This window comes from Meles meles, chromosome 16, assembly GCF_922984935.1.
Source record: "Meles meles chromosome 16, mMelMel3.1 paternal haplotype, whole genome shotgun sequence".
Taxonomy (NCBI): domain Eukaryota; kingdom Metazoa; phylum Chordata; class Mammalia; order Carnivora; family Mustelidae; genus Meles; species Meles meles.
This window is the reverse complement of record NC_060081.1, coordinates 72937597-72961121: the sequence shown is the minus strand read 5'-3', so window position 1 is coordinate 72961121 and position 23525 is coordinate 72937597. Positions and strand designations below refer to the sequence as shown.

General features: G+C 52.4%; 1 protein-coding gene across 7 annotated transcripts in view; it reads left to right on the top strand.

Moving 5' to 3' along the window:
- Positions 1-3080: 3080 nt before the first annotated feature.
- The window catches only part of NFATC2 (nuclear factor of activated T cells 2), a 156654-nt gene continuing 136209 nt past the window's right edge, over positions 3081-23525 (top strand). For 4 of the 7 annotated variants that reach the window (XM_045981375.1, XM_045981372.1, XM_045981374.1 and 1 more), the window contains exon 1: positions 20509-20864. In XM_045981375.1, the coding sequence (XP_045837331.1) occupies positions 20735-20864 (130 nt within the window). In that variant the 5' untranslated portion in view covers positions 20509-20734. Of the gene's footprint in view, positions 3405-20508; positions 20865-23525 lie in introns of those variants that run through there. The other 3 variants (XM_045981377.1, XM_045981376.1, XM_045981378.1) reach the window with 2 other exon arrangements.

Genomic DNA, 23525 nt, shown 5'->3' with positions numbered 1-23525 from the left:
GAGTTCCAAAAGGCGCCCCCTCTCAGCAGCGCTGGGCACCTGCGGAGATGGGGACTTGCCTCCGAGGCCTGAGCCTGGGTGGGACTGAGTCTAAAATTATCCCCGATAATGAGTCTGGCAGAAGAGGGCCCAGCGTGCTAGTTTCCTGCCTTGCTTCTGGCTTCTAAGACCTCGGCTCCCAGGGAGGCCTCTGGGAGCAGGGACTGTGGTGCCAAGAACACAGGCTTTGCTGCCAAACCGAGTTGGGTTCCAGTCTAGGCTGGTCATGTGAACGTCGACTCCCCGAGCCTCAGTTTGCTCATCTGTCAATGGGGCGTACGGCATCAAGCCTGCTGGGAAGGTGAGACGAACAATGAGATCCTGCAAAGAATCTCTTGTGTGACCTGGACAGGACAGTTGTTTAATAAAGGGAGGCTTTTGGAGGTCAAGGGCTCAGACTGCAGGGTTGAACAGTCTCAGTCCTGGCTTAAGCACTGTTCACAACTTGACCATGGGAGGGTTTTGTTTTGTTTTGTTTTGTTTTTGTTTTTCATTTTGTTTTGTTTTATTAAAGTTTTTATTTATTTATTTATTTATTTGCGAGAGAGAGCAGAGAGGGAGAGCACGTGCAGAAGGGGAAAATGGGGGGGCGGGGAGAGAAGCAGACTCCTCGCTGAGCAGGGAGCCCGATGCGGAACATGATCCCAGGACCCTGAGATCATGACCTGAGCCGAAGGCAGCTGCTTAACCGACTGAGCCACCCAGGCGCCCCTTGTTTTGTTTCAGGTTACCTTTCAAGCACTTGCCATACGGTTTACTGTTCTTAGCATCGCATTCTTATGTCAACTCTGAGTGAGGCATTAACGGTGTCCCCGTTTTATAGAATCGGTAAGGTTCTGTGGCTGAGCCAAGAGCCTGATTCTAGAGCCTGTCCTTTATCCTGTCTCTCAGCTCATCCGACCCAGTGCTGCCTGACAGAACTTTCTACAGTGAGGGAGTATTTCTATGCTGCTGCGCTGTACAACTCGGTAGCCCATAGTGTGCAGATCGTGTGGTATTGGAGACCTGAACTGTGGTGCGTGCCCTGAAGAACGGAGGTGTGTGTTTTATTTGTAAATTATTTTCCACGTTAACAGCTGCATGTGGCTAGCGGCGACCATCTTGGACAGAGTAGGGCCAACCCCTCCCAGGGCCAGGGTCTTATTCTGCAGAAGGTTCAGAGCAGGCATCTCTAGATGAACTCTAGCTCAGGGCCTGGCACACAGTAGGTGTCTAATTAGGGCTTGCTCTCCGTAGTATTTCTAAGCAGAGTGCTCGTCCTCAGAAGACGGTGGCTCCTCGTCCGCCCGATGACCGGATGGCGGCAAAAGGAAGTCGAGTGCTGAGTTTCATTCATGCCGAGGATAACCAACTTGTATCAGCTTGCCCATGACTCTCCCAGCTCTGAAACTGAAAGTCCTGCGTCCTGGGAACCCGCTCAGTCCTGGCAAACCGGGATGGTTGGTCACCCTGTTTTTGCCCCTGACGAGGGGTGCAGAGTCCTCAGGGAATGGGGCTTACTGAGAAGAATTTCCTCCGGGGCCTTACAGGCTGCACGCCAGTATTTGCCAAATAAAGCAAGAGGTAAGTTCTTCTGCCCTTGGTGTGCCTCAGTTTCCCTTTTGGAATATTGGGAAGAAGGACCCCCTGGTCAAGGTTAAGCAGTACAAGGTCGGGAGTCCAGCATGTGGGCAGCTGTGGCTGCTCCGGGGGGGGGGGCACAGTGGCCCCCATATGTCTGACGGCTGGAGGCCACTAGGGTGAGGTGGGGGGCTTCCCCAGTGGCTCTTGGAGGGACAGCACCTGCGGCAGGAGTGGTCATGTCTGAGAGCCCAGCGAGGCCTGGAAAACAGAGTGGTCCCATGGAGGCCGCCAGCTCCTCTCTGCTCTTCAAGCTGTGGTCTGTCTGTGAGGGGGTGGGCGAGCTGATGAGTCACGAGCCTTGGTGCTACCCACAGTCGGACCCACAGCATCGGCAGTGGCCACGTTCGGAGCTGGCTGTTTGTCTGTGGGCCCCGAGGCTCCCGCCCGGCGTTGCAGGTGACCGAGCCTAGCTGGGCTGCACCGAGAAAGAGCATCTTGACAGAGATACCTCCCCCCCCCCCCCCGCCAGGCCTACTGGGGTCTGCGTGGCCCATTGGTGGGAGCCACGCGTGGCATCCCACGGACCGGACCTCCTTCTGGAGACTGTACAAAGTTCATGACATCCCTTCCCTTTATTTTCCTGTTTATTCAGAGCATGTGTAAACACATGGGTTGCCTGGTTCCCGCGTCTCTTTGGCCATTTCATTATTGCTGGAGCCTCTGAGCATCACTGGAAACCTTGGGTTTTCTAAATGAATCTAAAAATAAACTCTTCGAGAGAAAAAAGATCTTGGAGTTGGAGAGTTGACACAAGGCACCGTTATTTATTTCTTTTCCCTCCTCCCCCTCCTCCCCTCCCCCTCCGCCTGCTCTCCCCCTTCCCCACCACCCCCGAACACAAAAAATTGGGGCAGCCAGAGAGGCCCCAAGGGTCCTACAAGGGCCCCCGGGTCAGTGTCCAGGGGTCTTGACCACCTGGGCTGTCGCTCTGAGCCCCGGGGAAGCCCGCTCTGGGAGAGACCCGCTTGCAAAACGGGGTGCTTGGGAGCTGTGGGGGCACGGTTTGCTAAGAGCTGCGGTGGGCTGGGGAAGGGGTGGCCGGGCCATCCTTGCAGACAGCCGCGGAGCTCCTGCAATCCCCCACCCCTGCTACTCGCCGCTGCCCGCCTCTGCTCCCTCTCCCCGACTTCTCTCCCGAACAATCAGGGACTTGTGCTGGCGGCCGAGGGAGCCACGGAGCTGGCTGGCCGAGGAGGAGGCGACGTCATGGATTCCTGAGTGTGAAGTTTGCAGGAAAGCCCTTAGTTTTGGAGATGGCCGGGATCCAGCGGTTTCCATGGCGCTGGATAAACAGGAGGAAACAGTGAGGGAATCCCGTTATTTTACTGCATTGAAAGCCTATAAACACGGAGCGCGGGGAAGGAAGTCGCGTTCCCTCTCGAGTAAGCCCGAGCGCCCAGCCGCGCCGGGAGCGGGAGCGGGAGCCGGGAACCGGGAGCCGGGAGCCAGAGCCGGGAACCGGGAGCCGGAGCCGGGTACCGGGAACCGGGAACCGGAGACCGAGCCTGAGCCGGGAGCCGGGAGCCGGGAGCCCGAGCGGCGAGGCAGCGGGCGCGCAGCTCCCGGGCTGCTTGCAGGCTCCAGGGCCAGGGCAGCCGGCGAGCATGCTTTAGGGAGGACCGGCCCGCGGCTCTCCCTCTCCCGCGGCGCGCCGAGCCCCCATCCCCTCCAGATGCAGAGAGAGGCTGCGTTCAGACCGGGGCACTGCCTTCCCCTCCGCATCATGGGGTCTGTGGACCAAGGTAAGCCACTCGCCTTCTGGTTCAGTCTTTTCCTCTCCCGCCTCCCAGCCCTGTCCCTTCTGCTCCTTTCGGGCAGCGCTTTCAGCTCCTGGCTGAGGTCGCGGGGGAGGCCCAGGGACTGCCCTCTCCTAGGGGCGCAGGTAGAGGGGCAGGGGCCAAGGTGCCCTGCCCTGGCCAAGGAGGGGAGACCTGGGCGTGGGGGGAGTCGGCTTGAGGCCACTTTGTGGGGGCAGTGAGGCATCTCAAGGCGGGATTCCCTAGGCAGGTCTGTCGTAAGGACTGTCCCCTCCGTGGGACAGTGGGAGATTCGTGCTGCCGACCGCTGGCTGTTTAACCATTCCAGCACTGGGCTTCTGACAGCAGATGCCATTCCGCTCCATCACCATCATCACCGCCATCATCATCATCATCATCATCATCATCATCATTTAGCCTTTTTTCTTCTTTTAGGGGAACACGCTTGACATTTTACTATATAATAGATCCAGTAATGAGGATTTTTGCTTTTTAACAGTTAGAGCAGCAGATGCCCTGGGACATTTGAACAACTTTCCTTCCCCCTTTTTGATGTGCCTAATGGATACAGTCCTCCGGCTCCCCTTTTAAGTGCAATGTACCATCAGTTTGTTTGGCGATCTGATTACACTCTACTTTCCATGTCTCTGTCTTTCCCCCTCCTCTTGGAGTTCGCGCCGGAATCACACTATTGGGATCTTACGGGAGGGGCTTAACGTATACGAATATGATATGAAAATAGCCATCTGGCGGGGATTGCGGAGGGCTTTAGGCTGCACGCTAACGAAGCGGGCTTTAAGAGTGGGAACCAGGCAATGCGATGTGTTTTCCAGAGGCCAGCCCCGCGTGGAGGACTGCAAGAGTTAAGTGAAATAAATATGCGTAGGAGGAGTTAGCCTCGTGTCATAAATCGGAGTTGAATGTAGGTTTTGTGCTCTGTGTGGCTGATTAAAGTTCTGGGGGAAAAGAAATGACAATTTCAGTAAATAAACCTGAAGGGCTCTTTTTTTTTCCTTTTTTTCTTTTTTTTTGAAAACCCAAGTGAGGCCAACTGCCTTGGGTTAGGTAAATGGTGTGCTCTGCCACAGTGAACCTCAGTGGCTTATATATTTTTTGAGCTGAGTTGCGCTTTTGAAAGCAAGACCCTGCCAATGCTTTGAACGTTTTTACGGGCACCAGGTTATCCTGTCCTCTGCTAGGGGTCAAGCATTTGACAATACTGGTCACAAGACATTCCCGACCCGGCAGCATCTGTAAAAGCAATGCTCTCAGCCAGCCGACAGACAGATGTCGTATGGACACGAATTGGTTTTTACTGTCACACGTACTGAAGAATGGTGTTTGATGTTATGACGGGACATAACTTATGATGTTATGGGACAGACTAATGCTGCATTTAGCTCTATTCAGAAAGAGAGAGAGAGCTTGGAGGAGAAACTGGGCTTCTGTTTTATGGTGTGATCTAACACAAGCCTCACATTTTATTGGTGTGGCTACACCTCTGCTCTGGGTTTACGAACTTGCTCGTCCCTCCAGGTTTTGAAGCGTGTGTATTTTGGACGTGCATGTGCATTGCCTACCCTCCCCAAGCCAAGCCTGTGTGCGCAGGGGTTGTAGTATGAGCGTGCCAGTGTGTGTATGCATGTGAGAGACAAGGTACCACATTGTTCCCGGCAAACCACACTTGGCATGCCAAGGCAACGGGCGGACACACGGAATACAATTCTAGGCATCACAGTCAGCTGGCATGAATGGCTTCAGCCGCGTCCTGCATCGGGGTCTGCCCGGGGAAAAACCGAAGGGCCCCTTTAAACTCAAACACCGCCATGATCCTAGGAACAGACCTGAAGTGTGCCTGCAGATGGGCGGGGTCAGCAATAGTGAATAGAAATATTTGCATGGTAAGAAAATACTGACCTTGCCGTGCAGCTCCGGGTCAAGGTCCTGGGAAAAACTGAAGATCTGAAAGAGGTGTGTTCAGTTTTATCTGAAGTGGGATGATGGAAAGTATTTTAGGAATTAACAAACCCAGGGCGAACTCTGTTCACTCCCAGACCCAAACTCTCAGTCTTCTGCTTGGATTAGAGATCCTGCTTGGCCACATTGCAACTCTGTGATCTTGGGCAAGTGACTTAACCTCTCTGTGCCTCGGTTTCCACATCCGTGAAATGGGACCAGTAATAATGTCTCCCTTACAAGTTGCCGTGAGATTCTGTGAGGTAACAGAAGTAAAGCCCCGACGATGGTCTCATGCTCACAGATCAGCACTTGGCAAATACTAGCTGTGATTCCTGTTGCTTTGAAGATGCTAAATAACAACATGGTGACAAAATGGAATGTCGAAGCTAAAATTCTTTGAAGAGATGTGGTGCTTTAAATCTCTGAGGTACACTTTTAACTTATTGGAGCTTCCCAATGGCACAGGTTAGGCAAAATCACGGCTTCTAAAGCCTGTTTCCTTAGCTGCAACAGGGAATGTGACGGTGAGGACCTCGAAGGGGGGGTGTCTTGAGCATCCCATGAAATCACGCTCACGGAAGGCTCACCTCTGTGCTGAACATGCGGTAAAACATGCTAAATGTTATTACTGCCTGACAGTTTAGGACCAAGAGAGCTCCTTTGCCTGAAGTCACACAGCAAGCTGGCCCTACAATGCCTGGCACGTGAACAAGTGTGTTGAGGATAATTACCGTCTCCTTCACGGGGGAGGGGAGTGAGGCACAGAGAGGTGCAGGAACTGGCTAGGCGCTGCCCAGCAGGGAAGTGGTGGAGCCATACTTTGAATCCTGCCTCTTGACCATAAGCTCTGTTGTCTCTGGAACTCATCAATATTCTCTTAATTCTTTATAACACCGTTTGACAGATGAGGGAGCGGAGGTAGGCCTGACCCTGGTTCTGGGCTCTTTTGGCAGGTTGTTCTCTGATGTATCCTGGAAGGGAAAGAGAGCAGTGTGGAAGGAGGGGAAGGGTACAAGAATCATCCGTAGAGTCAGGGAAACTGAGGCAGCAGCTGATTTGTTTCAGTAGTAGAGTAAATCAAGGAGGGCTTCTTGCTTTGGCTCAGGGGAACGGAGGCGCGATGTTTCCATTTCCACTAGAACAAGAACAGTCCCCGGGGTGGCCGGGAGGCCCTTAAGCCAGCACTGCCTTCTGCCTGCACTGGTCAGAGACCCTTCCAGGGGCCCCACGCCTGGCTAAGCCCTTCTGTTGCTCCCACATCATCCCACCTCCAGCAACACCTCCGGGTCTCTCCTTCTTTCCCTAGAACTTCAGAGAGAAGCACTCATTATCCCGGAAGCTCCTCCAACTACCTTTGTGGCAAACTTTCCTTAATGGGATTGTACACCCCCTGAGGACAGGGCCAGGTCGACTTCGGTGTCTAGGATGGGGCCCGGACACTTCAACAGTGGAGAAGTTAATAGCCTGAGATCTGGTGATTTGAGTTCAAATCTCGGCTCTGCTACTTGTTAGCTGCATGAACGTAGGCAGGTAACTTCGCTTTCCTATGTCTCAGTGACCCCACATATAAAAGGATGACCGTCATAATATGCAGAGTAATCGTTCATAACTGAGCATTCACCAGTCAGGGCAGCAGGGGCCAGGGTCCCAGCAGACTCCCCTGCTGGGCCAGGTTTTAACCCTTTGTTTGCTGAGTGGCCGGGAAGGTCGCAAGGCAGCAGAGACCCTTGGAGGGGAGGATGGCAATTATTAATCTATGGAGAGTTTTACTCTTTAAATAAACAGTATGACCCTCAAAGTACCCACTTCATAAATAATTGATGTCATTATTACTGTATAATTCATTAGTTCAATATTTACCCTCCACGCCCCCAACCCCTGAAAAATCCAAACTAAAAAACCAATTACCAAGTGCTTTTCTCTGGCATTTTCTCATTGGATTGATCTCTCTGACTACTTACATGAGGGGCTGAGTATTTCACATCTCACCCGGAAGAAGCCAGGCAGGTTTCTATTTTTGTTCCTTTGTTAGAACAGGGATGTGAGGCTCTGACCGCCCAGACTGGGTTGGAGGCCCCCGCCCTGTGCTGCCCTATCCTGTGCTGGTCACATTGGGATAACTGGCCATGCTTTGTCTGTGTCTTCTTTCAGACTTCAACTCCAGGAACTAGAAACCACAGCTGTCTTGTTCACTCCTGTGGCCCCAGGGCCTTAAACAGCACCTGGCCCTTAGTAGGTCCTCAGTACTTTTTCGTGTTCAGTGGATGGCCAGACAGATGCATGGATGAATGGGTGATGCACAGTAGGGGTTGATCTGATCTGTGAAGGCCGTGGAACTAAGACTTAAAACTCTGAAGCGCTGTGCCAGCTTTTTGGTTCACTCTCTTTGGCCTCCTTTTCACAATGACGGTGGCCTTTGACTTCCACGTTTTCCCACCGAAGGCTAGAGACCCAAACAGGATTCCTCCTGGGCCATCCAACAGACACATGCTTTCATGCTGTTGTCTGCAGAACATTGGCCCCAAAGACCACGATGGCAGCCACAAGTGGCTACTTGCCAACTACGTGCCAGGCACTGTCCTAAGGGTCTCCCTTGTACCACCTCATTAACCTCACGCCAGCCCGACGGCTGCCACGCCCATCTTGCAAAGGAGGTGCGGTCACCCCCCAGGGGCACGCGGCTAAGTCACAGAGCTTGGCTGCAACCCACTCTGCCATGTCGCTCCCCGAGGCTGAATGATCATCAACACCAAGAGGACCTGTTTTCTCTTTCTTGAACATTCTATGTGGCCAAGCCCTTTCCCATATCATCTCAGTGGCTTCTCACAACCCCCCCAAGAGGCTGGTATAGAATAGGATCCCCGCTTAGAGATGAGGAAACCGAGCTGGGGAGTGGTCAGGGCATTTCGAGGGCAGGCCCAGACCCTGCTGATGCCCCAAGCTTGGCATTTCAGGGCCATTGGGTCCCCTGCTTCCAGCCGCGGGACCATCCAGCAAGACGGTGAGCGGGGAGGTGGGGGCTAAAGGACCCCGCCCTCTGCATCATGGGGAGGAGGGGTGAGCGGCCGGGGGTCTTCTTCCTCTGCTTTGACTTTCTAGGCAGCCTCCCCTCCCTACCATTTCCGGTTTTCTCCCACACAATGGGGGCTGTCCTGGGTCCAGGTCCTTCAAGCCTTTTGGAGGCTGAGGCGCCACTGAGGCCTCTTTGGCGACTCTGGCACTGCTCCCTGAGCCAGTGTGTCCCCACGCCTCTCCTCTGCACACACGCCATTTGGGCCTTCCCTCGGCCTGGGCCAGCCTCGCCACCCCTTTCCTCCCGGCCCGCCTCGTTCTCACCCCGGCTTAGAGGATCCCTTGGCCATTTTATTCATTTTCATCAACACTGTTAGGCACTCACCGTGTGCCAGTTACCATCCCAGATGCTGGGGACAGAGCAGTGAATGAGACAGAGTCTGCCCTTGGGAGGCAAAAGCCAAGCAAGTGACCCTGGGAATAGCCAAGGTAGTTTCAAAGGGCTTCCGATGCTAGAGACTCAAATAAGAGAACAGAGCTGGGAATGGCTTTGTGTATGCACACCCGCACGCACACACATGCATACGTGTACACACACGTGCACGCGTGTACACATGTATGCACGTGTGTGTATGAGTGCACGCGCGCGTGTGTGCGTACATGTAAGTATATGTGTATTTGTATAGGTGTGTGCACATATGTGTGCATGCATGTGTGTCTGTGCGTATATTTGTGTGCACACGTGCATGTGTGTATACAGGTGTGGGAGAGTGTGAGTGTGCGTGCATGTATCTGCGTGTATGTGCATATTGTGTGTGCATGCGCGTGCCTGTGTGCACTGTGAGTGTGTACACGTGTGCACGTATGTTTGTACGCATGCGTGTCGTGTACATGTGCACACGTGTGCGCACATACATGTGTGCTTGTGCATGCGCGTGCGGGTGTGTGTGCATGCACGCGCACACGCGAACGTGTGTGCATGCACGTGCGGTGGGTGGGAGTGTTCGTTTCCTATGGCTGCCATCACACGTGACCACAAACCGGGTGGCTGAAAACAACAGGAATCTGCTTTCGCGCTTTTTCGGAGACTCAGCTTTAGAACTCAAGGTGTCAGCAGGGCGGCGATCTCTCCGAAGGATCTAGGGGAGGATCCTCTTTCATCTCTTCCAAGCTCCGGGGGCTCCTGGCCATCCTTGGCTTGTGGATGCATCCCTCCGGTCTCTGCATCTGCTCTCACAGGGCCTTCTTCCTCGTGCGTGTGTGTGTGTGTGTGTGTGTGTGTGTGTGTGTGTGTGTGTGCGCGCGCGCGCTCTCTTCTTCCTGTAAGGATACCAGTCGCTGGATTCCAGCCTTCAGCTGGAATGAGTTCATCCTAACTGGATGACATCTGCAAGGGCCCTCTTTCCAAATGAGATCACATTTGCAGGTACCTGGGGTTAGGAATTGAATGTATTTTTGGGAAAAGACACAATTTAACCCACACAGTAGGGTTTGCTGATTCAGACTGAACGGCCCCTTTGTCTTTAAAGAGATGTCTTTTTCACTGCCCTCTGAATGGCATGGAGTCTGCCTATAAAATGTCTGGGGGAAAGAGCATCCAGGCAGAAGGAGGAGGCCCTAAGGAGAGGGATGTGCTTGGAACATTCAGGGAACAGCAAGAAAGCCTGTATGGCTGGAGGCTGGAACCCAGATTTGGCGGGGGTGGGGGGGAGCCGGATGCGATCAGGGCAAGTCAGGGCTGGAGCAGTCTGAAGTTCATTCTCAGGGTAATGGGAGGCACTAGGGGAATTTTAAGTGCACAGGGTGTGGTCTTGTTAATCTTTTCAAAGGCTCCTACTGGCCAGTAAGTGGAGAACAGCCTATATCAGGTAAGAAGAGGTGCTCGGAATGCAGATGGGTGCCTGTTGCCGGGGCGCCGGGTGGGAGATGATGATGGCTGGGAGCACCCGGGGCAGAGGAGGTGGAGAGAGCTGGTTTCCAGTCCACAGAGTGCTCTCCTTTGTGGTTCCCATACTGTGTTCCCCGGAGCCCAGGGGTCCCACAGGAATGGTCCCTGTCTTTGGCAATGGGGTAGACACCATTAATTTTGTGAACAATAGGAACCACTTTAGACACATCCTCCTCTCAGCCCAGCCTAGATGCCCCACGTGGGCCCCTCCTTCCCCCTCTCCTATCACTGGGAGTCACGAGGCATTTTTCAGCGTTTCATCTTGGTCCAAAATGTCCCTTAGCAAATCCGCCCTTAGCTAATAACCAAGGAACAGTGTGACTCAGTAATGAGTATCAGACTTGTGTGGGACAAAACCATTTCCGTGGTGGCATGTGTGACTTTAGAAGTAACATCACAACCCACTCTGTGCCTAGTTCCCTTAACTGAAACGTGGGTAATAGGAATCCTTACACGCGGTGGGGGGCGGGGGGCTCGGAGGTGTAAAGATCCTGTAACAGTCTCAGCGCAGAGAAAGCAGTGAGTTCATGCTAGTCGCCACTTCCTTGTTTGAAATTCAAGTTAGTCCTTTCCTGTAGCTCCATAACCTCCAAGTCTGTCCATTGTCCGCCAGATCTCTGGGGGCTTTCCTACGGGTTCTGGATGGCCTACTTCAGTCGTTGAACCAGTAAGTCCAGAGGTGTGTGCGGAAGTTCCACTAGGGGCAAGGCACCAACTCGGCCTTACGGAGAAACTCCAAGATGTGGAAAGACGTGCTTGTTTGCATTTGCAGTCAAATGCTCTACCCCTGAGCTATACCCCCGTTTGTTTGCATTTGAAAGTCAGATCAAGATTTTTCTTTTTGTACATTTGGGGACCCAGCCATATGGGAAGCCATTTACATGTTACGTGACTCAAGGTGTACGTAAAATCTAGTGATGGTTTTGACAGAGGAATGCAGGAGAGAGAGACAGAGATGTCTTGTGGTCTTATTGGGGGGCCAAGGTGTGGTCATGTGGAAGGACGGCTGGTGGAGGGTCGCTGTGAGCTCCCCGAAGTTCGCTTGCCGTCCTCCTCACTCCCTGACTTCGAAGAGTATGAAGTCAACCCTGATGTTCTAGTCTGTGAAGACTACAGCAAGGGAGAGACTGGAGATGCGAAATGCAATACTAGGGGCACAGGCATCTGGGGGGATGGCCTGGGTAACAGCAGGGCGGAAGGCAGATGGTTGAGAAAGGGTCGTGGGGATGGATGGAGACTAACCATGGCTCCATCCCCTAACTAGCCAGCTGCCTGCTGCCTGCCCGGAAGGCTCTGCTTTGGTAGAAGATGAAGCTCCCCGGGCTGAGTGATGGCGGCTCCTCGTGCTTGAGGACCAGTTTCGGGAGGCAGAGGGGAATGTGCCAGGAATCCAGAGGAGAAACAGAACCGGGGCGTCCTGGGTGAGCAGGGATCAGGTGGGAGGAGTCAAGAGCCTGGAAGCCAGGGTCTCAAGGTCATGTGCTCAGGGGGACACAGGCCAGCTGGGTGGGGGTCTGAGAGCAGTGGAATCATCTGAAGGGGGCAGCTTCTACTCTTCCTCCAGCCCACTGGTCCGCATGGGACTGCGGACGTGCCGTGGCCAGATCTCCCTGGTTTTTAGGAGATACTGGAAATTGGGATTTTTATGTAAAATCTCCCAATTTGGGGCGCCTGGGTGGCTCAGTGGGTTAAGCCGCTGCCTTCGGCTCAGGTCATGATCTCGGGGTCCTGGGATCGAGTCCCACATCGGGCTCTCTGCTCAGCGGAGAGCCTGCTTCCCTTCCTCTCTCTCTGCCTGCCTCTCTTGTGATTTCTCTCTGTCAAATAAATAAATCTTTAAAAAAAAAATTAAAATCTCCCAATTTATTTTTTTTAAGGATTTTATTTATTTATTTGACAGAGAGAGAAAGAGAGCACAAGCACAGGGAGGAGCAGATTGAGAGGGGGGCCGGGGAGAAGCAGGCTCCCCATTGATCAGGGAGCCCAATGTGGGGCTCGATCCTGGGACCCTGGGATCATGACCTGAGCCGGACGCAGATGCTTAACCGATTGAGCCTCCCAGGAACCCCCAAATCTCCCAATTTAAAAATGTTAGTTTGGATTAAAAAGAATGACCAAGCAGCCCAGACGTAATGTGTGTGCAGGACGGAGTTGTCTGAGCTACAGCAAACTTGTGATTTCTGCTGTCAAACGGAGCATCTTCTCACATTCCACACCTGGATTCGGGTTCAGGCTTTTAGTAGAACGTTGTCCTCTTAGAGCCTGCATGGTCAAGGTCAATGTCTGCACGGGGCTGTGGGGTGGTGGTGGTGGGGGGTGTGGGTGGAAGTGGGAGGGAGAGGGGGCGGCTGACTTGAACACACTGCGTTTTGTGGCCATCCTCTCCTGGAGAATTGTTTTCTCACACCAGAGAAGTCCTGTGCAGGCTTTAAAAGACCACGTAGGTGTCAGATTGGAGTAGAAGTCAGCTCTCAGACTGTCTTATTTCCCCGATCCATAAGGAGCTCATTCCTGAAAATGGCTGTGGTGGGAAGGCAGACTAGAAGGGCATGCCAAAGGACTCCGCAATCGAGATGAGTAACGTTTTCATGTCGTATTTTAAAAAGTCAAAATTGATGTCAAAAATCCATGCTGAACCAAAAATGAAAATAAGAATTTTAAATAAACACAGGACCAGTATTACTCATTTTTCTTTTTGGCCTCAGGCTGTGGTGTGGCTCTGCGTGGCCCTGTTGGTATTCATTCTGTCTTCGTTAGAATTGTCATCGTTTGCTCACCGTGGATGCTTTTTTATTTTTTATTTTTATTTTTGCACTTGTTTTCATTTTTAAAACCATCTTATGGAAATATCATTTCATCGATTGCTGAGTATTTTGGCGCTCTCCTGAGTCTAGCTTCATTTACCTCTCCATATTCCAGGCCATCTCTAAATTATAATATCTCGAAATTATTAGCATATTGAATTATAATAGTAACATGTAGGGAGATCATCCCAGGATGGTCTGAGGTCGAGGTGGGTTTGTTTCGGGAACGTAGTAAAGAATGTGCCTGCTTTTTGGATTAGACTTAAAAGGTTTCAGTGCCTACATTTCGTAGTCAAGCTTTTATTACAATGGGCGTTGTCAGCGTGTGGAGTTGGTGACGAGAACTGGTGACTAAATTTGTTGTAGTCTGCCATCGTGCCTCGCTGTGTCATTTGTAGGGCCTGGCACACAGTGAACGTGTGCTGCCCCAATTCCAAAAATGAAGAGTCTTAAGACAGCAGAGCATTCACCCAAGTGTGGGGTCCTTCTGAGCATGGGGTCTCATGTACACCCGTGAAGATGGCCCTGGAGGCCACTGGGGTGAGCATCAAAGAATGCTTGACTATTAGAGCTGGAACAGGGGCTCAGGTATGACACAATTCATCCCCCATTTTACGGATGGAGAAACTGAGGCACAGAAAGCCCAGGTGACTTGCTTAAAGGTTGCAGCATGAGTTAGAGGAAGAACTTGGATTGGATCCTGGGCCTCCCAGCTCAGCGATGCTTCGTCTTCCACCCCCAGGTCACCCCAACCTTGGCCAGACATTTGTGTTTTCACGCCTGTGGGTGCCATTGACCTTCAGGGAGGTCAGTGGTGGGGGGCAGTGGTGACTGGATTCAAAAATACCAAGCACATATTTTCTGGAACACAACGTATATTCTACAAGTATTTTTTCTTTTTTAAATAAAAAACATGTACAGGCAGAATTTCCCTAAAGCTACTGAGTCAGATGCAGTGTTTTTATATAAAAATGATTACAGGTATTGTAAGCACGCTAGAGGCGGGGCCGGCAGTTGTGTAAAACACCAGATTTCAGGATATCCCTGACAAGTCCCATTAAACTGAGGGAAGCGGGGAACCCAGTGTTCCTCTTGGTACAAGCTTCTGCCAGATTGATCCCTCAGGGGGAAACTCTTTTGGGCACCGTGGCTTCATTCATTCCTTCAGCTGCCTCTTAGGGACTACCTACCACCCTATTCTAGGATCTGGGGATATAGCCAGAGTTGCCAGACAGAAATACAAGGTGCCTGCGTAACTTTGAATTTCAAGCGATGAATCATTTTTTGCTTAAATGTGCCCCCCATAATGTACGGAACATACTCACACTAAAAAAATGTGTTGTTCGTCTAAACTCCAAATTTAACTTGTGTCCTGTATTTTTATCTGCTAAATCTGACAACCCCAGATATGCCAGTGATCAAAGCAGACACACAGCCTTGCCCCTGTAGGGCTTACATTCGAGTGAGAACAGGTAATCCACAGGTGAATGGATATACAGATGAGTACAGTATACCGTAGAGGAAAAGTCCATGACAACACAAAGCTGACCATGGGAAAAGAGAATGCCAGGGGCACTATTTTTATTGGGGTGGTCACAGAGGATCTCTCTGAGGAGGTAACATTTGGGCTGAGGCATGAACAGCGAGGGGCTGGCCTGGCAAACACCCACGGGAGCAGGACGTGCAAAGGCCCTGAGGTAGGGCTGTGCTTGGCATTATCAAGGAACAGGTGGATGAGCAGGGTGGCAGAAGGGGGTAAGAGAAGGGGCGAGTGGTGAGAGATGGTCATCAAACAGAGCTGGGGCTGGAGGCAGCTTATCCAAGGTCTTGTAGGCCAATGTGTTTGTATTTAATTTTAAACTTAATGGGAAGCCACGAGGGCATTTACAGGATCTATATTGTGCGAAGCTGCCCATGGCTGCTCCGTGTCGAGGCAAAGGGGAAGAAGCAAGACCAGGGAGAAGGTGACTGCAGTTGTGCAGTTGTCCAGGGAAGTGGCTCGTTGGGGCGCGGGGTTGGTGAGACACAGTTGGGTCTAGGTTACATTTTGAGGATAGAGATGTCCAGATTTGCTGCCGGTTTGTCCGTGCGTGTGAGAAAATGAGAGGGATCACAGGGCTACTCCTTGGATTTTGGTCAGAGAACTGGATAAATGAGGGGGTGCGGTGGTATTTGAGCTGGGAGGTGGGGGAGCAGAGAGGTTTCAGAGCGTCGCGGGGCTTGGTGTGGACACGGTTACTTTGAGAGGCCTGTCAGACACCTGAACAGAATGTTGGGTTGGCAGCTGGACGCGTTGCCTGGATGTAAGGGGAGAGGTCCGGGCTGCAGCTGAAGATGAGCTTTCTCCAGAAGGCAGAAAGAAGGGCAGAGCTGTGGGTAGTGGGTCCCTCCAGCACCCAACTGAGTGAACCTCAGGACTTAGAGCCCAAGACCAATGCTCCTCTGATATTCGTGTTTAGGTGGAATCAAATCGTGCCTAGAAGAGGAAAAGAGATCACTCAAGCATGACCAAGGACAAGGGTACATATGTGTGTCTTTTGTGTGGTGTTGCTGTTTTCAACACCCTCCCGGAAGGCTACGCTCCCAGTGCTCCTTGTCCCCTTGGCTTACAGGTTGCTTCCTAATTAGTCTTCCCGCTTCAGCCCTTGGACCCTGCAGTTTCTTGTCCACATAGAACCCAAGCAATTGTTAAAAAACTTGAATATGATCTTATCACACACTGCCAGACACTGTTGGGTTGTTCCCCGTTGCTCTTATGTCCAGAATTTTCCGCATGGTTCCAGGGCCCCACTTATTTCCCAGCCTTCCCATACACATTCTTCAGGTTCCTGAGTACCTGCCATTCCAATCTTCCTTCCGCGCCTCCAACACGTCATACTTCCTCCTGCCTCAGGGCCTTTGCACATACTTTCCCGCATCTGGCGGCTAGTTCTTCTTCTCACTATTACTGGCCAACGTCTTGACGACTTTCGGGCCTCTGTGGGTACATCAGCTCCTGGGGAAGCCTTCCCCGAACTCTGTGTATCTACATCAGGTTTCCTTGCTATAAGCTCTGTAGCACCTTCTTCTTTTCTTCATGGTGTTTACCTCGGTTTGCAATTATACATTAGGGTAAATGCTTGTTGAAGTGAGCTGAATTCCTGGAGCAGGGCCAGACAGTACCAAGGCGTGCTAGAAGTTTCAAGCTCTCAGGGGCTTTGCTGGCTTTCCCTTGCACTTTTGTTGGAAAGGCAGAGAAAAACGAAGAGGACAGGGCCTCTGCAAGGAGGTCAGGAGCAGGGCAGGGAGAAGGTTGACAGAGATGCACTGTCAAAGGCCTCCATCCCACCCCTGTCCCCCGAGGTGGGGGGGCACTGAATGCATAAAGGTCATGCATTCTGCTCCTAATCCTTGCTCCTAAGAGCACAAATTATTTATTTTGGAATTGAAAATATGTCTTCCCCCCAACCCAAACCTCCACCCTCAAGGTGGCCCTCCAAGAAGAAAAGCTTCTTACTTTCCATGGCTCCAGCAGAAACTGTTTTGGGTCAGGGCCTAATCTGAACCTATTTCCTTTAAAGAACCTTTGATTGTTAGGGCGCAGATTCCAAAACTTAGAAGCTTTTAAAATATATCCACTATTCAGAGGAACAGCTAAGGTAGTTAGAGTCTTTTTCTATTTTTATTTATTTTTTAAAATTTATTTATTTTAGAGAGCGAGAGCTTGGGAGCATGGAGAGAAGCAGAGGGAGAGGGACAAGCAGACTCGCTACTGAATGGGGTTGTTAAAATCTAAGGAACTTACGCACACAGGAGAGTTAAACTCTTTTTCCAGCTGTCCATCCATTCCATCCATCCCTCCATCCAAACATCCACTTTTCCATTGCACCATTGATTGATCCAGCTACTGTTATCTAAACATCTATTCTTCCACTAATTGATCAATTAATCTATGTATGTATCCACAGTGGAATCCATCCAAACTTACACTCTTCTGTCCATCCATCCATCATCCATCCATGCATCATCCATCCATGCATCATCCATCCATCCATCCATCCATCATCCATCCATCATCCATCCATCCATCCATCCATCCATCATCCATCCATCATCCATCCATCCATCATCCATCCATCCATCATCCATTCATCATCCATCCATCCATCATCCATCCATCATCCATCCATCCATCCATCATCCATCCATCATCCATCCATCATCCATCCATCCATCCATCCATCCATCATCCATCCATCCATCCATCATCCATCCATCCATCCATCCATCATCCATCCATCCATCATCCATCCATCCATCATCCATCCATCATCCATTCATCCATCCATCCATCATCCATCCATCCATCCATCATCCATCATCCATCCATCCATCCATCATCCATCCATCCATCCATCCATCATCCATCCATCCATCATCCATCCATCCATCATCCATTCATCATCCATCCATCCATCATCCATCCATCATCCATCCATCCATCCATCATCCATCCATCATCCATCCATCATCCATCCATCCATCCATCCATCCATCATCCATCCATCCATCCATCATCCATCCATCCATCCATCCATCATCCATCCATCCATCATCCATCCATCCATCATCCATCCATCATCCATTCATCCATCCATCCATCATCCATCCATCCATCCATCATCCATCCATCCATCCATCCATCCATCAATCCATCCATCCATTATCCATCCATGCACCCATGCACCCATGCACCCATGCACCCATGCATCCTTCCAAACACCCACTCTTCCATTTATCCATCTATCCATCCATCCACACATCCACTGGACATAAAGTTGTGTCTGAATGAGGCAGTCATGACCACTGCCTTAGTAGGTCTCATAGGCTAGAGGAGATAAAATTCTCTTTTCAAGCCTGGGTCATTCATCCAGTTCTTTGCCAGGTGTGGGGGTGGGGGGACAATTGGGTTGATAGTTTTGCCAAAATTATGTCAAGAGGTAGTTTCCCAAAGGAACACCCTGGGATGCTTTTATCAGAAGCAGGGAATAATTCCGGGTAGGCAAATCAACAGATGTCCACTAGATTAGAGGGGTTTAATCATTGTGGGTGGGTGATGAGAAAGGACGTGGGATGAGAAAAGCCCTTCTTTTGTTCTACACCATAAGGACAGGCTTGTTCCTTTGTTTATCCCTGACTACATTTCAGCATCTGGACTTTGGGTCCTATCATAAGGATCCAAGAGCACCTGTCTCCTTCTAGATACTTGGCTCTAAGTGTCCCAGTCTGGGTCATCACTCCCTCCTCCTCCATCTACATTTATCAGCTTCTCCAAGATGTTTATTGGCCACACCCAGTGTCACTGTGCTTATGATTAGGAATTAAAGAAGAGGATCATTTTCTGCGCAGACAAGCAGAAAGTACTTCCTAGGTCTCTGAAAGTTGGTGAGTCCCGAGGCCAGGCCTGGGCCCCTTGAAATGAAGTGAGAGTCTAAAACAGTGTTTCTCATCCCTGGCCACACATTGGAAGCATCTGGGGAGGTTTTACAAAACCCTGAGGTCCAGGCCCCACGTTCAAACATTCTGATTATAACTGGTCTCTGGTGGGGCCGGGCCACTGGATTTTTAAACAGCTCTCCAGGTGATTCAAATGCGTGACTGGGGTTAAGAACCACTGGTCTAAGTGCAATCTAGAAAACACTATTCATTGCTGTGTCTCTTTGCTCCCAGGATACGAGCATGGTGAGGGTAGAGATGCTGTCCTGTTGATGGCTGGATCTCCAAAAGTGGTCGCAAGGTCAGGGACTTCAGGGGCTCAGCAAATGTTTGTGGAATGAATGATGATGCCTAGCTTGGCGCAAATCCCTTAATGGAGCAGAGAGGGCTCCTTGTGAAGGATACACATTCCCCGTCCTTCCTTGCCTGTGGGGAAGGATTTGAGTCATTCCCCACGTGAGGTCAAGGTGTGGTTCTCTGGGAATCCTAGAACCTCTCCCACCATATCTTCTGGGAGTCTCAACACTGGCTACAGTTTAGATGCATCTGAGGTCATTAAAAAAACAAAACAAACAACCTTGGGATGTTCTGGTTCCCTGAGGGTTAGTCTGAAGCCTAGACACAGGTGTTTAAAAAGCGTTCCAGTGGATTTCTGACATGCTGTTAGGGTTGAAGACCACTGTTCTCATCTTGTCTGCCTCTGTGAGTCTATTTTCTGACTTCAGCCAACTTGGTCAGAGCCCCTTGGGAGTGTTTTATTGGGAGTTGGGGGGAGGGTAGGTGGTACTGGGTTCTTATGCAGTGTTCCTCAAATGTACTTGTTCTTAACATTCACCTTGGGTGCTTATTTCAAAATACACATTCCCGAGCCTCTACTCCAGACTTATGGAGTCCGAGGCTCCAGTGAGAGCCTGGGAAACTGTGTTTTTAACCTGTCCAGGTGTACTTGTTACCAGTCAACCTCTCCAACTGCACTGCCCTCCTCGCTTGGAGGGCACACAGAGCCCCTTCCGCTTTAGCATCCCTTTGGTTCCACTGCCAGAACCGCCCCCTCCCCCATCATTTAGGTCCATTCAAATGTCACTGCCCCCCCCCCCCACCATCCAAGAGTAGAAAGCCTCTCCAGGTGCCAACCCTTACTCCTGGTGATTCCTCCCAGCACGGTTCAAGATGATCTTTCTTCTCTGGCGTATCGCCTTCATGTCTGCCCCTACCCCTGACCTGAGCTTCTCAGGGCATCAGTGCCTGGTTCAGGCTGGGTCCCTGGCACCAGGCACCTGACAGGGGACCTAAGAGGTACAGGTGTCAGGGTGGAGCTTCGCTCTCAGAGTATCTGGGATTCTTTCCCAGGTCCTGGGAAACTGCGTTCAGGGATCTACAGGTGACTGAACGGTAGGTGAAAACCATGCCACAGCTGCGGGCACCCAGAGACCACCCCTGGAGGCGCAGTCTGCGGCGGCAGGGAATGGGTGCCCCCCCCCCCACCACCGCCTGAGAGAAGAAAGGAAGGGAAAGAATGGATCAGCTGGTCATTTAGGGCACAACTACAAGTGGCAGGCGCTTTCCGTCTAGGTCCCGGGTCCTGCAGGGCCGCTGCCTCCCCGCGGGGAGAGGGGGAGGGAGGGTGGGAGGCGGCAGGTCCCCGCGTGGCCACCCCGGAGCGCCCGGCGGAGGTCCCGGCCTGTTGCTCCGCGCGGGACCCCGGTGGTGCGGCCCCGGCCGGCTGGCGGCCTCCTTCCTCCCGGGCACCGGCCCGCCCGCCTCCCCCTCCCGCGCTCCCTCCCCCCGGGCCCGGCTGGCGGCCCCGCCCCCGCCGGCCCGGCCGCCCTGTCCCCGCCTCCCCCTCCGCGGGCTGCAACAGGTGCCTCCGGAGCAGGAAGCTCGCGCCGCCGCCGCCGCCGCCGCTCAGCTCCCCGGGCGCGTCCAGGACCCGCTGCGCCAGCGCGCCATCCCCGGGCCCGCGTGCGTCCCCTCGAGGACAGGGACCCCGCCGCCTCTCCGCCCCGCTTCCTGCCCCTTCCCGGCCACCCCCCTCCCCCCGGCGAGGGGCCCAGGAGAGGGCCGAGCCCGCGCTCGCCCCCCCGCCCCGCCACCACCCTCTCGCCGCTTTGCGCGCCATGGACGCCCCGGAGCAGCAGCCCGACCCCGACGGCGGGGACGCCCCGGGCCACGAGCCCGGGGGCAGCCCCCAAGACGAGTTCGACTTCTCCATCCTCTTCGACTATGAGTATTTGAATCCTATCGAAGGTCGGTGGAGGCTCCTCCAGGCCTGCCCCCACCCCGAGCGCGGGCGGGGGCTTGGGCCTGCGGAGTGGGCACGGGGCCCCGCTTTGGTCCCCATGTCACACTTTCCGGGGCGGGGGGGGGGGGGGGACGCCTGGAGGGAAGAAGGGAGAGTGCGTCTCCCCAGGTGAGAGGGAGGGCATGAGGCGTCTGGGGCTGTTGCCACCCTTAGGGGGCGGTAGGCTCACTCTTGCCCAGCAGGGCGTCAGCCTCCAGCTTCTGGTGACTTCTCCTTGAGGGTCGCCGGCAGCAGACTTGGAGCTGGCAGGGGCTCAGCTGGCTCTGGCCTGCCGCGGGGTCTTCGGAGGGGAAAGGAAGTGGTTGATTTCCCTCTGGAGGAAGGAGTCGTGGAGGCCAAAGAATGGAGTCCGTAGGGAGGGAACGTGCCCAAAGAGGTTGCCGCTGAGCCCAACTTTCTGGGCCTGGGACGCTGACCCTCCTCTCCCCGACAGCCCGGTGGCTGAGTTTGTCAGGGACTCGGTGCTGAAACTCGGTGCAGAAACTCGTGAGGAGTTTGTCTGAGCCTGATGCTGGAGGGTGGCTTGGCTTCAGGGTGAGGGAGCCTGCAGGTCTCCTCCCTGAGTTCCGCTGCTGCCTTTGTGAATGAGCCCGAAAGGATCAGTTTGAGCTTTGTTACGGGATCCCCTAGCCCCCCTGTCGCAGTCGTGGATGTGGAGTTTGGGTGGGGGGGGGGGAGGCTGGGCTGGCATGTGGACTCAGGAGGAAGAAGCCTATTCTTGCCTCAGCGACCTGTCAGTCTCCGCTCGTAGGTGCCCGATGTGGCTGGGGACTTCCCCAGGCTGGGCCATCACTTCACATGGTCTAGCAGGAGCATTTGTCAGAAGGAGGCGGAGGTCGTATGCCCAACCTCACTGTACTTTTCTGGTTAGCAGGTTGTCTTGGAAAAAACAGCAAAAAAGAAAACACACACACACACACACAGAGAGAGAGAGAGAGAGAGAGAGAGAAAACCCAACCCAACCAGGCTTCCTGATTTTGACAGCCCAGCCCAGCTAGTGCTTGCTGAAGCCTCAGGGGCAGGCCTGTTGGTAACTTCCAGATGCATTCGGGCTTGGCCGCATCCGGAGTGCAGGAAGGGGTTGCGTGGGCTGCTTTGTGTAGGAGTCCTTTTCCCGGGTATCTGGGGGCTTGGTGCCTCCCAGAGATGCTGGGTAAGGCAGGTGAATGAGAAGTTTTACCTTTCCTTCTCTCCTGGTCTTCCTTGGCCACGTTAGGTGAAGGGCTTGCTTTGGCTTGGAGGCCAAGTCAAGATGGCAATTAGTAAATTATTCTGCATTTTGGCTGGAGATGGAAATAATTAGTCAGCAAAAGAGACCAGTCTTCTCAAATTGCAATCTGGAGGCCATCCTTTGCTTTGAAAAGATACAATTAAGAATCTGCAAACGATCCCTTTAAGGTTCCTTTAACATCCGTGGTCTTTGTTTGTTAAGATTAAAGTCATGTTTTGCAGGGAACTAATACTCACACCCCTCCCAGATTCACAATCAGCTAACTTTTTTTTTTTTTCACTTTTTTTTTTTTCCTTTTTTTGCACAGGGGAGATTTCCGGGGAAATAGTTTCCAAGCCAGATCTGATGGGAGGTGCTTTTTATAGTTTTTCTTGGCAAATGGTGCTCGGTGGCCGCCAGATGGGTATCTAAATGGCCACAGTGAAAACCCTGGAACTATTAAAACAAAAAAATAAAAAAAAAACAAAAACAAAAAACCCCAAACAAACAGCAAACTTTATTTTTTGGAACAGTTTGAGAGTCACAGAACACTTGTGAAGAAAACAGAGGGAGTTGCCATACCCCGACACCCAGGTCCCCATTTTATTTACATACCATTAGTATGGGTGTATTTGTTCCCATTCATGAACCAATACCGATACATTGTTATGAGCTAGAGTCCATGCTGTCCTGCTTGTTATGAGCGTGACAGTTCGGAGGAGCGTTGGTTAGGTCAACTGTAGAGAGTGCCTCAGTTAGGGTCTTTCTGGTGTCTCCCTCATGGAAAGACTGGGGCTGTGTGTTGGGGGGGACAAAGACCACACAGCTGGAGGGACTGTGTCCATCACATCCTATCAAGGGTACCTGTTATCAACTTGATTGATCACCGTTGATGCTGACCTTGACCAGCTTGGCCAAAGTAGTCTTTGTCGGGCTTCTCTATGGTAAAGGCTCTTCTTTCCAAACTGTGCTCTTTGGAGAGGAGTTCCTGCCTGGTGGGGGCTTTGCTCTGGAATCCGAAGATGATGGTTCCTTGCTGGGAAGTAGGCAGCATCATGGCTGAGGAAGAGAAGGGCTGTTGTGAGCCTTGGGAGGCAGAGCGAGCCCTTCCAGATGTGGGCCTGGCGCTGGCTTACCCAGATGTCAATGGGGTCACGTCTCTGCTAGTGAATGGTGGAACTCCCCAAGGACTGACACTAGCCTTTAGCTTGCTGTTGGGCTTTGTCCCAGGTGACAGTCCATGGGTGATGCGTCTGAGGGCTACTCTTGGCTCTGTGCCTGAGCTTGGCAAAAGTCAAAGAAGGAGAGGTCCAGTGGATGGAACAGACGTTGTCAGAACTTGGTGATGGGACTTAGGAATTTGGGGGAAGTCAGACGCTCATTTTATGGAACTGGA